Raw genomic sequence first — 16,252 nt, 5'->3', positions numbered from 1 at the left:
ACTACAATAATATCGAATACTAAAATTTCGATAGCACTATTTTCGTCTATATCAAAATATCGATAGCTAAATAATTCTCCATTTTTTATATATAACTCCAATAAATCTATTCTCTAAGTAATACACACATTTCAAATGACTTCACTAATGTATTTTCAATTTATTAAGTAACATTTAGTGTACAAAATTGTGTTTTCGCAAACTGACGAAATTTGTATATAAACTCTTTGTAAACATACTTATTTAATACTTAGTACTCATTTTACATAATCTTTATTTATTACAAGAGTTTGTTTAACATAAATATATCATTTCAATTCCTCAACATAAACTATATAAGAAGATATATCTTAAATGTTTAACTTAAAAAAAATTCAAACTAACCAATAGTAACTCGTCTTTACATATCTGACCAATCAGATAGCAAACTTAATTACACATAGACTATATAAACCAATCACAAACAGCCATACAAGTTGCAGGAAATATTCTTCGTGACCACATACTGCCAATTTTGGGAGCACCATCGATATTCTTCTCTGCAAGAAAATTCGTCCTGAAACTACAAGTAAGTAATCATATAGCTCTGTTAATAAATTCTAATGTTTTTTGTCTATTAATTATAGACCAAGATTTGTAACCTAATTTGTTATTTCTTTATGTACTTTACCTTTAAACAGACTCTACAAACAAATCAAGTTATACTTCAACTTCAAGATACAGGACACTTTAAATTTAAAAAAGGTATCTACATATGTTTAACATTTACTTAACGTTATTTGCCAATTATTGGCCTAATTTAAAACTCTATACTTTGTTTCTTAGCCTGTAAATCTTAATACATAGTGTGAAGCCAGAATGTTTTGAGGAAAAAACGTTACAATGCTGTGTAAAAAATGTTTTCTTCCTGTTCTTAAATATGTTTTTATGTGCTTTTACTCATAATACATGTGTCATCCTCGGTTCTTTTTAGCAATTAAGTAACAATGCTTTATAACAAATGTGTATTATTTATATAACATATAAACGCATTAGTAATTTTCATCAACTTTCTCTCTAAACAGAACTCAAAGGTACAGAAAAGAGATAATTCACATCAAAGAACAAACATTCTGCTACTACTATAATTCTCTTGGTAAGTTCATAAATAAAACATAACTAGTCTTTATAAACTCTATAGAATGTACTAGAAATAAAAATGACTCTTTTTATGCATCTGTTAGTATAATCTTCCTGTTCTTAAATATGTTTTTTTGTGCTTTTACTCATAATACATGTATCATCCCCGGTTCTTTTTAGCAAATAAGTAACAATGCTTTATAACAAATGTGTATTATTTATATAACATATAAACGCATTAGTAATTTTCATCAACTTTCTCTCTAAACAAAACTCAAAGATACAGAAAAGAGATAATTCACATCAAAGAACAAACATTCTGCTACTACTATAATTATCTTGGTAAGTTCATAAATAAAACATAAGTAGTCTTTATAAACTCTATAGAGTTTGCTACAAATAAAAATGACTCTTTTTATGCATCTGTTAGTATAATCTTGGAAATTTCTCTTTTTAAATCCAAATAAACAAAACTATTTTTAGAGACGTTATAACGTAAAAAAAAAGTTACCAAAAAGCAAATTGTAACTTTTCCTATAACATACTTAATTATTTCTCAACAGACCGTGGCAATAGAAGAACAACATCAAACTGAACAAGCATCTACTTTCGATAAATAGAACATTACTGGTGGTAAGTAAATTACTAGAAGAATACTAGCTTTATTTAAAATCTTTTATACATTTCTGATTGTATTAATATTTGTATATTAACTTTTCTAGATACCAGAACTCAAGAATGACTGATGATGCAACATTTGTTACATCTCAGAAAGGCACATTTTTGTTATGCTATATGGGCTACATTTATACTCAGGAGAAACAAAAAGACCTTAAAGTGAATTGGAAGTGTACAAAATATTACTCCAATAAATGCTATGGCCGTGCTACAACAAGGGAAACTAGTGTTATAAATACCACTGAACATAATCACCCACCAAACATCTCGGAAATAGAAGTGAGATCCACTCTTGAAAATTTCAAGGAATTAAGTACCAGATCAGAACTACCTACCAACGTAATTCTGAAAGAATTACTACCTAAAGTTCCCAAAGAAGCAAGAGGTCAGCTACCATCTATTGCTACCATTAAAAGAACAATAGCAAGAACAAAAAAAGCAAGTAGACCCAATATACCAACTCCTAAAACTTTTGAAGAAGTCATAATTCCGCCAGAGCTTGTAATTACTCATAATGACGAGCCATTTATTTTTTATGATAATCATAGCAAGGACAAAAGAATAATCATGTTTGCAACTAATAACAATATAAAAAAATTAACTGAAAGTACTACTTGGATGATGGATGGAACTTTTTCTATATGCCCAAAACCTTTCTACCAGTTATACACAATTCATGGGCAATATCATAATACCTGTATCCCCTTCATATATTGTTTATTACCAAACAAACAAGCCACAACTTACTCAGAAATCTTACAAAAAATAAAGGAACAAACTTCTGACTACTTCCCAATGAAAATCATCATAGACTTCGAGCAAGCTATGATTAATTCTATTTTGAAAACTTACCCACACACATCCATTCAAGGATGTTATTTTCATTTCAATCAATGTCTCTGGAGACATTTACAAAAATCTGCCCTTAGTGTTGAGTATGCAACAAATATAACTTTTGCATGCCAAATCAAACATCTCATTGCTCTGGCATATGTACCAGTAACTGATGTGGTCGAACATTACAATTTGTTAATTGAAAGTCCTTTCTACACCCAAAATGAGCAAAGACTCGCCCCACTTTTAGATTACTTTGAGGACAACTGGGTAGGAAGACTACATAGGTCAGGCCACAGACGCCAGCCAAAATTTGCAATTCCCTGGTGGAATGTCTATCTACCAACACTCAACCAAGAGGCAAAAACGAACAATGCTGTTGAAGGTTGGCACAATGCCTTCCTCTCTTCTATTGGACGTACAACACCCACATTACACAAGCTAGTCACAGCTATACAAAAAGAGCAAAGCTTTCAGGAACTACGTATGCAGCAATCTGTCATACAACTGAAACCAAAACTCTCTAGACAAACTGCTCAAATGTATTTATATCTTCAACAGCAAGTTCAACTATATCCTACAACAAGAGGACTGGAATATTTAAAAATGATAGCCAAAACATTGAACTAATTGCAATAACTAAATTAATTGATAGAGATCAAACAATATCCTTAATCTAATAAAACACATATTTTAATATAATAAAAAAATATTTATTTAGTCTAATTTATTTTTTAACACTATTCTAAAAAGACTAAATAAATATATTATTATATCACAATATTTGTTTTTAAAAACTGCTTCCATCCAAATAAAATAACATAAATTTATAACTTACCTTTAAATAGAACATCATAAAGATAATCCTTTACCGACAATACAATGTGTAAATATCAAAGACTTAATCCAACAAATCATTAATTATGTTTTCTTTAACTCTGCTAAAACTATCCATCATCCAAATTAAACGACTATTTAAATGCCATTTAAAATAACGACTGTTATCTTAAAGTGTGAAAAATATTTCACAGAACTCAAAATATAAAGGAAGAATGTAAATCATCTCTGGTCTAACAACTGAAACACACTTCCTTTCCCCAAAAAAAAAATAATCGGAAACGGAAATAGCTGTTTCAAAATACGAGAAAAAAAAACAGCTAAACAATCCCACCGACATAACACTAACGAGTATCCCATAATATATAAACATAACATTCCTATTTATTTTTATTTTAATTAAATTATACCACATACTCATTAACTCCAACTATTTTAAATGGCTCAAAAAGTCGTGAACGAAAATACGTATTGATTCCACTCCATTATATGTAAATAGTCATACTTTAATTACCAACCCCAAAATAACAAAATATAACCTTTAATTTTAATTTACAATACTTTAAAAATATAAAAGTAGATTCGTACCTACTCAAAAGTGAACCTGCTTCCAACCGCGACTTTCCCTTTACCAAAATAACGCAAAAAGACAAAGAGTGGTTACAAAATAAACGATCCAAATTATATGTAACTGTGAAAAGTACTACTATAAATGTCCATTATTGTTATATATATGGCTCGAAATTATGTGTAATGTTAAAAAAATTGTATAGTATATTGTGAATAGAAAATGTTTTTGCCTGTATATTAATTATATATTACATACTTTTAATATTTATTACATTAAGTATGAAAATATAAAAATATTTAATGTAATATTTATTAAAATTATTATATAACTAAATGTGTAATATTGTATTTGTTTATCAGATTTAATTGTTTACAATATGACTAATATGTGAAAATTGTTATTATTAAAACGTATTTATTAATAATAATAATCATACATAAGAATATTGTAATGTTAAAAGAATCATTGATGATGATGTACATGTTCTAATTAGGATATTTATATTATATTATACATTTAAAAGTGTTCATATGTTAATATCATCATCAGTATATCACTATATGTATTAAAAATTTGTGACTTATGTTTTTCATTACACATGTTTGATGTTTTATTAAGAAACAATAATTGTATTATGTATGTATAGTATCATACATTGCATTATGTGAACTAACCATTTTTTCTCTACAAATTAAAAGTACTTGTCAAGAAAATTACTGTAAAATGTGAATATTAAAAGAACATTGTCCTCCATTTTTGTTTATATGTATACCAAAGATAGCTTAATAAAATGTATATGTGATCGTATATTTCAAGTGTTGAATAAAAAAATTTACAGGAAAGAAAACTGGTGTCATTATTTTGTATTACCTATGACAAAATCATTTTTATGTATTTTTCAAATGTATTATAACTGTAATGTTCTATCTATTTCTATATACCACATGTAAATAAATAACATACTATACACTGAAGTTATATCAATTATTATTCATACACCCATATACATATAATATCAATATTTGAAAGACACATAATTAAATTTTTAAATATTCCAACTCCAATAACCATTTACTTTAGGTAATTGCTTCTCAAAAACCGTGATTAATTTACTATTAGAACTGCAATCACCATTTAATTAGAGTAAGTGCAGGACACAGAACATATTAAATTTACTCTTCCAACTCCAATTAACAATTAATTTAAGTAACTGCAGGACATTAAATAATAATAAATTACTATAGTAAATCAAATGTTAAAAAATGAATAATGTAATATCATTAAATTTAATTTAATATAATAAATTTAATTTAAATAGAATCTTAATTTATGTTTTCCCTGTACCCCTATAACTAAAAACTGACCCTGAAACCTAAAAATACCCCTTCACCCACAAACTAAAAACTGACCCTGAAACCTGACAAAACCCCTTCACCAACAAACTAAAAACTGACCCAGAAACCTAAAAATACCCCTTCACCCACAAACTAAAAACTGACTCTGAAACCTCACAAAACCCCTTTACCCACAAACTAAAAACTGACCCTGAAACCTTACAAAACACCTTTACCCACAAACTAAAAACTGACCCAGAAACCTTACAAAACCCCTTCACCCACAAACTAAAAACTGACCCTGAAACCTAAAAATACCCCTTTACCCACAAACTAAAAACTGACCCTGAAACCTTACAAAACCCTTCACCCACAAACTAAAAACTGACCCTGAAACCTAAAAATACCCCTTTACACACAAACAAAAAACTGACCCTGAAACCTAAAAATACCCCTTTACCCACAAACTAAAAACTGACCCTGAAACCTTACAAAACCCTTCACCCACAAACTAAAAACTGACCCTGAAACCTAAAAATACCCCTTTACACACAAACAAAAAACTGACCCTGAAACCTAAAAATACCCCTTTACCCACAAACTAAAAACTGACCCAGAAACCTAAAAATACCCCTTTACCCACAAACTAAAAACTGACTCTGAAACCTCACAAAACCCCTTTACCCACAAACTAAAAACTGACCTTGAAACCTTACAAAACACCTTTACCCACAAACTAAAAACTGACCCAGAAACCTTACAAAACTCCTTCAACCACAAACTAAAAACTAACACTGAAACATTACAAAACTCCTTCACCCACAAACTAAAAACTGACCCTGAAACCTAAAAATACCCCATTACACACAAACAAAAAACTGACCCTGAAACCTAAAAATACCCCTTTACCCACAAACTAAAAACTGACCCAGAAACCTAAAAATACCCCTTTACCCACAAACTAAAAACTGACTCTGAAACCTCACAAAACCCCTTTACCCACAAACTAAAAACTGACCTTGAAACCTTACAAAACACCTTTACCCACAAACTAAAAACTGACCCAGAAACCTTACAAAACTCCTTCACCCACAAACTAAAAACTAACACTGAAACATTACAAAACTCCTTCACCCACAAACTAAAAACTGACCCTGAAACCTAAAAATACCCCTTTACCCACAAACTAAAAACTGACCCTGAAACCTTACAAAACCCCTTTACCCACAAACTAAAAACTGACCCTGAAACCTTACAAAACACCTTCACCCACAAACTAAAAACTGACCCTGAAACCTAAAAATACCCCTTTACCCACAAACTAAAAACTGAGCCTTAAACCTTACAAAACCCCTTCACCCACAAACCAAAAACGGACCCTGAACACTTAAAATACCCCTTCGCACATACACAAAAAACAGACCCTAAACGCACAAAATGTACCTTTGATAAAACTACCCACCCTGATCCACTATAAACTCTACATCCCACTCCTAAAAATATGATACATTTATTTATTTAATATCTACTAAATTATATATTTTTAATACTTTTTACTACATACACAAAATACCTCAATTTAGAACAACAACATAATAGTGTTCATAATTTCGTATTTAAATAATATGTATATAAAATTTCGAATCGAAACAAAAATTAAATACAAGGCGAAATTTGTAATTCTATGATTAGAGTATACTTTGTTTATACACTACCCACCCTTATCCCCTTGAAACTATACATCCCACTCATAAAATAATTAGACAAATATTTTTTGAAAATATATAAAAATATTATAATTACAAATCTATTTTAGTACATACACAACAGCAAACTTAAAAAATAAGTACTATATTCGATAACAATCGATATCATTTCGCATAATTCGAAATATTTTTTTAAATTTTAGAAATTTCGCAAATTTATATGAAATTGCGAAATTTTAATTTATATAATTACCCTATATATTTTTAAAACACTACCCACCCTTATCCCCTATAAACTCTACATCCCGCTCCTAAATTTATTGTACAAATATTATAAAAATATAATGTAATATTTTAATATTTATAATACTTTTTTGTACATACACAAAAATTAATCATAATGTTTTATATACTCCCTAAATTTCGATCAAATTTCGACTACTACAAATAATTTTAAAAATTATCAAAATTTTGAAATCTAAAGGAAATTCGAAATTTAAAATTGTACAATTTCACTATACTTTTTTAAAACACTACCCACCCTTATCCCCTATAAACTCTACATTCCACTCCTAACATTAATATACAATTATTTAGTAAAAAATGAAAAATTTAGATATATTTACACAATTTAATAATATATATCCAAAAGCAAAGTACAAATCATTTAACAATACTCAATAAATTTATATAAAAATTCGCTTTTTTAAATAATTTGAATTAAATTTCGCAAATTTCTAATTTTACTTCAAATGCGAAATGTATTATTCCATATTTACACTATACTTTTTTAATACACTACCCACCCTTATCCCCTATAAACTCTACATCCCGCTCCTACACTTCTAACTAAAAATAATAAAATTATATGTAAAAATTACCTTATATATAAACAACATTTAACTATATCATTACTTAACATACTTTAAAACATCACTTTTACATATCGATATTTTTGACAATCGATACTTTCAGCATCAATATTACTGATTTCGACATTCATGTCTTCGATATTTTTGACACACACATAAATCGATATTTTCTACGACGATATTTTGGTTTTCGAAATTTCTTACCATCGATATTTTGGACTCGATAATATGGTACATCGACATTAACAACTCGATATTTTGACTGTCTACCGCCACAAGGGTCGGCCCTTAGTCCGACCCTATTTAACATTTATGTTGCCCCCCTGGCTAGGTTAGTAAAATCTCAGGGGATGGAAGTGGTGTCATACGCCGATGACACACAAATCATGGTGTCACTGGCCCACTCAGTTTCTACATCCGCCACCAACTTCAGGATCTGTATGCAAACAGTCTCTGACTGGATGCTCCAGAATTCCCTGAAGTTGAATGGCGACAAAACTGAGATCCTGGTCTTTGGCAAAGACCAGGATATCTGGTCTAATGAGTGGTGGCCGTCTTCGCTGGGAACCTGTCCATCGCCCTCCCAGTCAGCTAGAAATCTAGGCATAATTTTTGATACCTCTCTGTCCATGACTCTACAGGTCAACCGAACGGTTGCCACCTGCTGGGGGGTCATAAAAATTCTCAAGAGAATTCTTCACTATCTCTCTCCCTCAGTACGTAAGCAGACGGTGGTGGCATTGGTGGGTTCCAGGTTGGACTACTGCAATGCACTCTATGCAGACTCCAACAAGGGACTCATTCATCGACTTCAGGTTGTGCAAAATGCGGCTGCTCGTTTTGTTCTTGCACTTCCCAATGCATCCTCTGCTACAATGGCCAGAAAGAGTCTCCATTGGCTCCCCATACATCTGAGGATCTCTTTTAAGATCCTATGTCTAGCTTACAGAGCTCTGACAGACGGGCCACTCGATCCTCTAGGCGCCCTGCTGACTCGTTACTTGCCCTGTAGATCTCTTAGATCTTCGGAGATGAATTTGCTGGTGGTTCCTCGTGCCAAAAGGGTACGCTGGGGCAATAGGGCATTTTCCATTGTTGCCCCCAAACTATGGAATTCGCTTCCCCAAGAGATTAAGACTCAACCATCTCTGTCCCTTTTTAAAAAAGCGCTGAAAATCTGGTGTTTTATCAAGGCCTACCCACATTAAGAGTATACTTTAATAGCTGGTATCTTTTGGTTAGGCGCCTTGACGCCCATTGGGCTTAGTTGCGCTATAGAAATTTACTTTCATTTCATTTCATTTCAGGGAGGGGCAGGGAAGGGAAGGGGGTAGTGGACTGAGACATACGATGGACTGGAGTAAAGTAAGTAATTAAATAAATAAAACTATTTACCCTGCACTCGCTGCAGGTAAATAATTACATACTTTACTCCTGTCCGTCGTATGTCCGAGTCCACTACCCCCCCACCATGCCCCTCCCTCGCCCTGCCTAAGGCCCTGCAGCACTCCCTTGGCGAGTCGCCACTGCATGAACCCCTCACCAGCAGAGGGCAGATCAGTGACATTCTAGAAACAAAGGATAAAGTGGACACTTTTCTCGAGTCTCATCTTCTTGGTTGCATGGGGAAGCTGCTGCACTCGCTTGTCACAGGACCATTTACTCAGTACAACTCCCCCACCTCGAAAAATGTATTAATTAAAAAAAAAAAGCGTAAACAAGTAATGATGCAATGACTACTAGTTTGTTTTATTCACTTATGATTGAATTCAATGGGCAGAAATATAATTATCATCAAGCTAAAACAAAGTTTCACAAAGCGATGGGAAGACAGGAAACATTATGGCTCCAATTAAGAGAGGTCTGTTTATTCAGACCGTTGCGCAAACAAATAATTTTTCAGTGAATGCAATCACAAGTTTAGCAATATTTACTGCACCCCCCTCAATTTTCTTCAGGTGAATATCGGCAGGTCAAGCATGCCAAATGGTACCCCCCAAAAAGACTGGTACATGTGGATTTGGGTCTAAAAGCGCCAAAATATGCAGGATTACCCTCCACCCCTTTAGGCTAGGGAAAACCTATAATAGAAGTTATTTATCGAATATGACAAATACTATTTCCCTCAGTATTAGTTTTATACGACGGGGCTTGGGCTCAATAATTCCACTGACTCGATAATTCTCGCTCCGGTGCCTACTCGACTCACGGGTTCACACTCTGCGACTCTGGGCAATAACTTGCATAATCTCCACAATGGCCCCTTGCGGCGGGATGCCTGGCTTTCACCTTGTGGATACCCTGCCGGGGTTATCTCACAGGGGAATACCAGGACGGGTTCCCTAAGCAAGCGCTTAGATGCCTGCGATGTGGGTGGTTTGCGCTATATAAATACATGTACATTTACATTTACATTTATAGGCCGATAAACTTCTCCCCCACGTTTCTCCCCCACGTTACCACTCATAATGAGAGCCTTTAGGTAAGTTCAAGAAAGTGTGAGGGTTTACCATGCAGAATGAGTTAAATTAGTTATACTGTTAAAAGCAACTGAGGCTGCTGTTAAGAGAATCTGATGAGGATGTTGCTTATTGGGGGGAGTGAAATTTGAGTAGTATATAAAAAGATACGAGGCTTTACATTTGTGTAGTAAAAGACTTATAGGATATCCCAGTGGCTCAATGTTTGCTTGCTTTAGTTGATATGGATGGAAATTTTAACCAAATTTCTTAAGTTTCTTTTTTTTCTTTTTTTCCAGGGACTAAGCAACATAGTAAGCAAAAGCTTCCTGAAAAGCATAGCATGCGTGGCCCACAAATTCTCAGTCTCCACAGAGTCTACATACAGACAAGGCAAGAAAAGCGCATCAATTTCACCATTGGGAGCCGGGCCTACCTGCTTCCCAAGACATCAATCATAATAAAGTGTCCCGTACGACGGTTCCCCAAGTCCTTCATCCAGTGGGACAAAGATGGCAAGTCTCTGACCAGCTCTAAAAGGATTGGCATCACCAAATCCGGGTCCTTGAAGATACATAATCTTGAAGCCAGTGACATTGGTGTGTACAGATGTGCCGCTGGCTCAGTTTATGCTACCTTTGTTCTGAAACTGATAGGCACAGATAACCGGTTATTAGATCCACCAAGATTTGAGAAGCGCATACATCAGCATGGAGGCGTGGACCACAATGAAGCTACCAGCGTAGGCTCGAGATGGAATAAAATAAGCCCCATGTGGAAAATGTGGAGCAAAAAAAAAGATTTGTACCTAGACGATAGTCGGGCTGACCATGAAACGTTCATGAGAAACCTGGAGACACTAGTCACAAATTCAGCAGAAGCCTATGGATCCAATGAGTTTGAGAATAAGAGGTTAGAAGCGGCTGTACTGGAAGGAGCTTACAGCATGGACGCCGTTCAATTTGAAGCTCTGGTGAAGAACATGAGTCAACTTGTTGACACTGGGGAAGTCAACGATGACCTGGCTTCACAGGTTATATCTCATTTGCTGGCGGAATTGTCTAGGCCACTTCCCACAATTCGAAAGTGGAAAGGGCCTCACCAACAAAATGTCTCAGACCTAAAGCTTGCTGGCAAAACACCGAATGAGTCCGAACTCCTAAATAGTAAATCCAGGGAGAAGCCACTGTACAAGCACAAGGGACCAGTTATAAAAAGGTGGAAACAAAGTTTGGCGATTTCCTTTAACGCATCGTTAAATGTGTTCATTGGTCATACTGCCTTTTTGACAAATGCCACAGAAGACCTCACTATACACTGTGACGTTGAAGAGGCATTTAAACCAAAAATATCTTGGACAAAAGATGGTGCTGAAGTGCAGCCTTCTGAAAAGTGAGTTGCTTACTGAAATATGTGTTTTTGTTAATTTTACATAACTTCTTATGGTCCTTACTTGCCTTTCAATTAGCTGGAGGATTTCTTAGCGCGTTGCTGGGGCTTGATGCGCGTATGTACCTTTTGTTGTTTGTAATGACCTGAATGATTTCTAGGCAGAGTGTTGCGAGTGATTCATTCATTTCCATCACAGGTTTTATGATCTACTGATGTGTTTCTTCAGAATGTATCTTCTACATTATGCTCGTTAGGACTGGTGGATGCTCCCAGCTTTCATCTGAATGGTTATTGAAAGATTATTTACTTATTTAATGTCTAAACAATAAACAAAATCAAGCGTGTGCAGAATAATGTCCTAGAAAGTGACACCAATTAAGTGTCACCAAATAAATCCATCGTTCCCCTTTCGCACAAGCATAAGATATTTTGTCAACTGAGGCGTGCCAGTCAACTCTGGTCAGCGATAGTGGTCTGAACCCGTGTGTATGTTAGCACTTATCGACAGACAGGGCCAGATACACTAAAATCAGTGTGTTGGATCAGGGGCGCTATCAGTAATACAGCAGGTGCAGTGGCACCGGCACCCAGAGGACTGAATGGACCGTTATTTTATTTATTTATTTATTTAAAACATTTATATAGCGCATCTGTCACCTAGCAGGTATCCTGGCGATCGGAGATTACTCCTAGGGTGGTAAGTGATGGGAAACTGGGAGCGGGTTGTCGGAGAAGTAGTTAAGGGAAAAGCCAGGTTTTAATCCGCTTTCTGAATGGAAGGAGTTGCGATGTTTGGCGGATGTCGACAGACAAACTATTCCAAAGTTTTGCAGCTGCCACTCTGAAGGATCTTCCTCCCGTCCTGACCTTGTTGAATCTTGGTACAGTGACAAGGCAGGCTGAGGCGGAGCGGAGAGTTCTGGTAGGGGTGTACCAGGTGAACATGTTTTGCAAGGATCTGGGTCCGACTCCGTGTAGTGCTTTAAAAACAAGGCAGAGTGCTTTAAAAGCTACGCGCTGCTTCAAAGGGAGCCAGTGCAGCTCGGCTAAAGCTGCTGTTGCCGAGGATCTCCTGGTCCAGCCAAGGGCTAGTTTGGCGGCGGCCGTCTGGACTCTTTGGAGTCGGTCTAACAGTACAGCTGGGGACTCGAGCAGCAATGCGTTGCAATAGTCAAGGCGACTAAGAATAGTACACCTGACTATTAACGCTCGGGCCTGTGCGGGAAGAAGTGGCATGATTTTGCATAAAGAACGCAGTAGGGCCGAGCAGGTGGCCACTGTTTTTGCGACCTGCGTTTCCATGCTGAGCTTGTTGTCCATCATGATACCTAGGTTGCGGACAGTGGTAACCGGCTGTGGTTTTTCGGGGGTTCCGGGGGCCAAAATTCGGCAGGGAACAGGAGAGGAATCCGGCTTCCAGCGCAAAACAGAACCTCGGTTTTGGAGGAGTTGAATTGCACTGAGTTTTTATGCAGCCAACCAGCTGTGTCTCTCAGGTAGTCGTGGAACGATTCTAGAGGGATTGATTCTTCCCCCTCCCAAGAGAGGATGAGCTGGGTGTCATCTGCGTAGTTTATAGCTTTTAGCCTGTGGGATTTAATTAATGTGACTAAAGGTTTAAGGTAAACGTTAAAAAGAATGGGGCTGATGGACGAGCCTTGAGGCACCCCGTGGGGGACTGGGGAGAAGGCGGATTGAAAAGGGGGAAGGGACACAGCCTGCTTCCTATCTCGCAGGTAGGACTGGAACCAAAGCAGGGCGGTGCCGTCAACCCCTGCCTCTCTTAGTCTCTTTAGCAGAATCACATGGTTGACCGTATCGAATGCGGCAGACAGGTCCGTTAGGATCAAAGCTACTGCTTGGCCCCTGTCTGCACGCATACGGAGTTCCTCCATGGCCGTGAGGACAGCTGTTTCGGTGCCATGGGCTGGACGAAAACCAAATTGGATGTCGTCCAGAATGTGATTCTGCTCCAGATGTTTCGAGAGACAAGAGCTCACCCAGCGCTCGGCAACTTTCGCCGGGAAAGGTAGGAGAGAGATAGGCCGATAATTTGATAAACACTCAGGGTTCAATGAGGGTTTCTTCAGCAGCGGGGTGATATGTGCTTGCTTCCAAGGAGTCGGAACAAATCCACAACGCAGGGATTGGTTACAGATCCTGCAGAGGGTGCGGAAGAGTTCTGTTCCACAAGCTTTCCAGGTTTTTGGGGGCAGAGGGTCGAGGGGGGAACCAGAAGTGATTCCGTGTGCCATTCTATCGAAATCCGCTTCCAAGATAGGGGGAAATACCCGCAGACATTCCCTGGGTGGGTGCCCTGGGCTAACTGGATCAAGGTCAGTAATAGCGGCCCCGGGGCCGTTCAGACTATCCCGTGAGGGGGAAGTATTCAGGTTGTGGATAATGGTCTCAATTTTATCCTTAAAAAACAGTGCGAGATTATCGCAGAGTGTTTGTGTAGGAGGGATTGTTTTTTTGGCACAGTCAGGATGGATGAGGTTGTTAAGAATCTGGAAGATGCTTTTGGAGCTATTAGCGGCATTAACTATAGTGGAGCAGAAGTAGGTAGATTTGCTTTTAACAATTGCAGATTTGTATTCCAGGAGTTTACTTTTCCAAAGTAATTTATTTGTGTCGGAGTAGCCTTGCCTCCATTTCCTCTCAGCCTGTTTACAGGCTAATTTGAGGACTTTCAAAGAGTCGTTAAACCAGGGGGCTGATGCTCTGCCCTTAGGTTTACATCTTTTTAAGGGAACCAATGAGTCAGTAGTAGAGGATATCCTCGTACAAAAGGCCTTGTAATTGTCCTCAACCGGATTAGCAGGGGAAAAGCTATCTTCCATGTTAAACACGGCGCTGGTAGAACTCAGTTTTTCCAGAGCTTTCCAGTCTCTGTACATAAATTCTGATGAGGTGCTGTGTGCCGGTGTTCTAGCCCCTTTACTGGTGATATAAAATTTGAGAAGGGCATGATCAGTCCAGCCCATAGGCAGGATGTCGTTCAGATGTACTAACTGAGGGGTGGAGAAGATAAGGTCGAGTCGATGACCTGCTATATGAGTGGGTTCCTTAACCAGTTGGTAGAGTCCAACGCTTTCGCAAGAGAGCAAAGGATTATGTAGACCAGTATCCAGACTACCGTTCGGCCAGAGGTTGAAATCACCTAAGATGAATAATTTGTTGTGGGAGGTTGCTATGTTTGTGAAGGTGGTGAGTAGCGATTGTTGTTGTTGGGAGGTAAAGGTCCCCGGGGGGCGGTAACAGATAATTGCCGTAAAAGTGGTTAGACTACAGGGCATCCGTTTTCATTACTTGCACGGGGGCAAATACCAACCTAACTATGCCACTGTGTGTCATTCATGCCTTTCACAATAGGAAAAGCTTTTGCCTATTATCAGACAACACTGTTGAGCCTCTTGTGTACTTTGTGTGTTATGGAAATACGATTTTATAAGGAATTCTTCCTAAAATCATGGGCATGTTTAGTGAACTGCTATTGAAAAGTACATGATTTTCCAAATGTTATCCTTCATAATTAAATAATTTTCCACAGTGAGTAGGTAAAATAAAGTCTACTAGAATTATTTTAACAAGTCACACATCACAGTGGTACGTTGAAAGTGTCCCGTACTGCTACGTCAATGTACAGAGCCATTGGGTAACACTTTCAATTTCTTTTTGAAAATAGAGAATTTGCAATGACCACACACTGCCTTCTCCATGGGAGTTTTCTCCCATGGCATGGGGTGATTGAAATGTTTTTACTTTCACTTACTGTCATGTTTTGAATGGTGATAAGCAAAAGTAAAAACGGGCCATTTTTTCGTCCAATCTGAATAGGGCGGACAGATAAATGATGGATTATGGAGTATTCTACGCCGCTGACATACTGATGATCCGCCATGCCCTAAATGAGGCAGGCGGACTCAGTATGGTGAAAAGTGTACTCTGTGACCTTTGCAACTGAGTACCCTTTCTGCCGCATTCTAAATCAGGACCAAAGTCCTCACATAGAAACCTTCACCTGGTAAAGGCCCGAAAAGTATCCAGCCATCAGGTGACCTTCTTTGTGCATGAAATTCAAATTTCTCACACTCTGAGCTTTCCTGCCTCATAAAGCCCTCATCCACTGGGTATCTGACAACATGGAGCCCTTTTTGGTCCCAGCCTGCTGCCTTCACTCACTCAGGATTTTTGCCTTGTATTCCAGAGACTAAGTCCAAAGGTAAAACTTTTCACCTAGGTGAAAAGGGTTCCCTATTTCTGGCCCTTACTCCATCGTGGTGAACCTTAAACCTTACCCATGTCATGGTGAAGGGCAACCAGATGACTGTGGTTGGCCCTTAATTGTTTTTGGTGCTATTTTGAACCTTGTACTTTACAAATTCATAACTCCAGTTCTACTTATTGGTTGTTTGTCATTTTGGTGGCATTTTACGGATTACAACTT

General features: G+C 37.0%; 1 protein-coding gene and 1 long non-coding RNA gene across 2 annotated transcripts in view; one reads left to right on the top strand and one right to left on the bottom strand.

Moving 5' to 3' along the window:
• The window catches only part of ADAMTSL3 (ADAMTS like 3), a 2,358,716-nt gene that overhangs the window by 1,948,777 nt on the left and 393,687 nt on the right, over positions 1–16,252 (top strand). The window contains exon 21 of the mRNA XM_086958228.1: positions 10,710–11,802. Within this exon, the coding sequence (XP_086814354.1) occupies positions 10,710–11,802 (1,093 nt within the window). The remainder of the gene's footprint in view (positions 1–10,709; positions 11,803–16,252) is intronic.
• On the bottom strand, positions 5,502–6,785 carry LOC147733634 (uncharacterized). The gene is made up of 4 exons (XR_015308534.1): positions 6,580–6,785; positions 6,310–6,534; positions 5,995–6,219; positions 5,502–5,726 (listed from the first exon to the last, which is right to left on the bottom strand). It is a non-coding gene; the product is annotated as an uncharacterized LOC147733634 (long non-coding RNA).

This window comes from Lissotriton vulgaris, chromosome 2_1 (assembly GCF_964263255.1).
Source record: "Lissotriton vulgaris chromosome 2_1, aLisVul1.2, whole genome shotgun sequence".
NCBI classification, from domain to species: domain Eukaryota; kingdom Metazoa; phylum Chordata; class Amphibia; order Caudata; family Salamandridae; genus Lissotriton; species Lissotriton vulgaris.
This window is presented reverse-complemented; position numbering and strand designations above follow the sequence as displayed.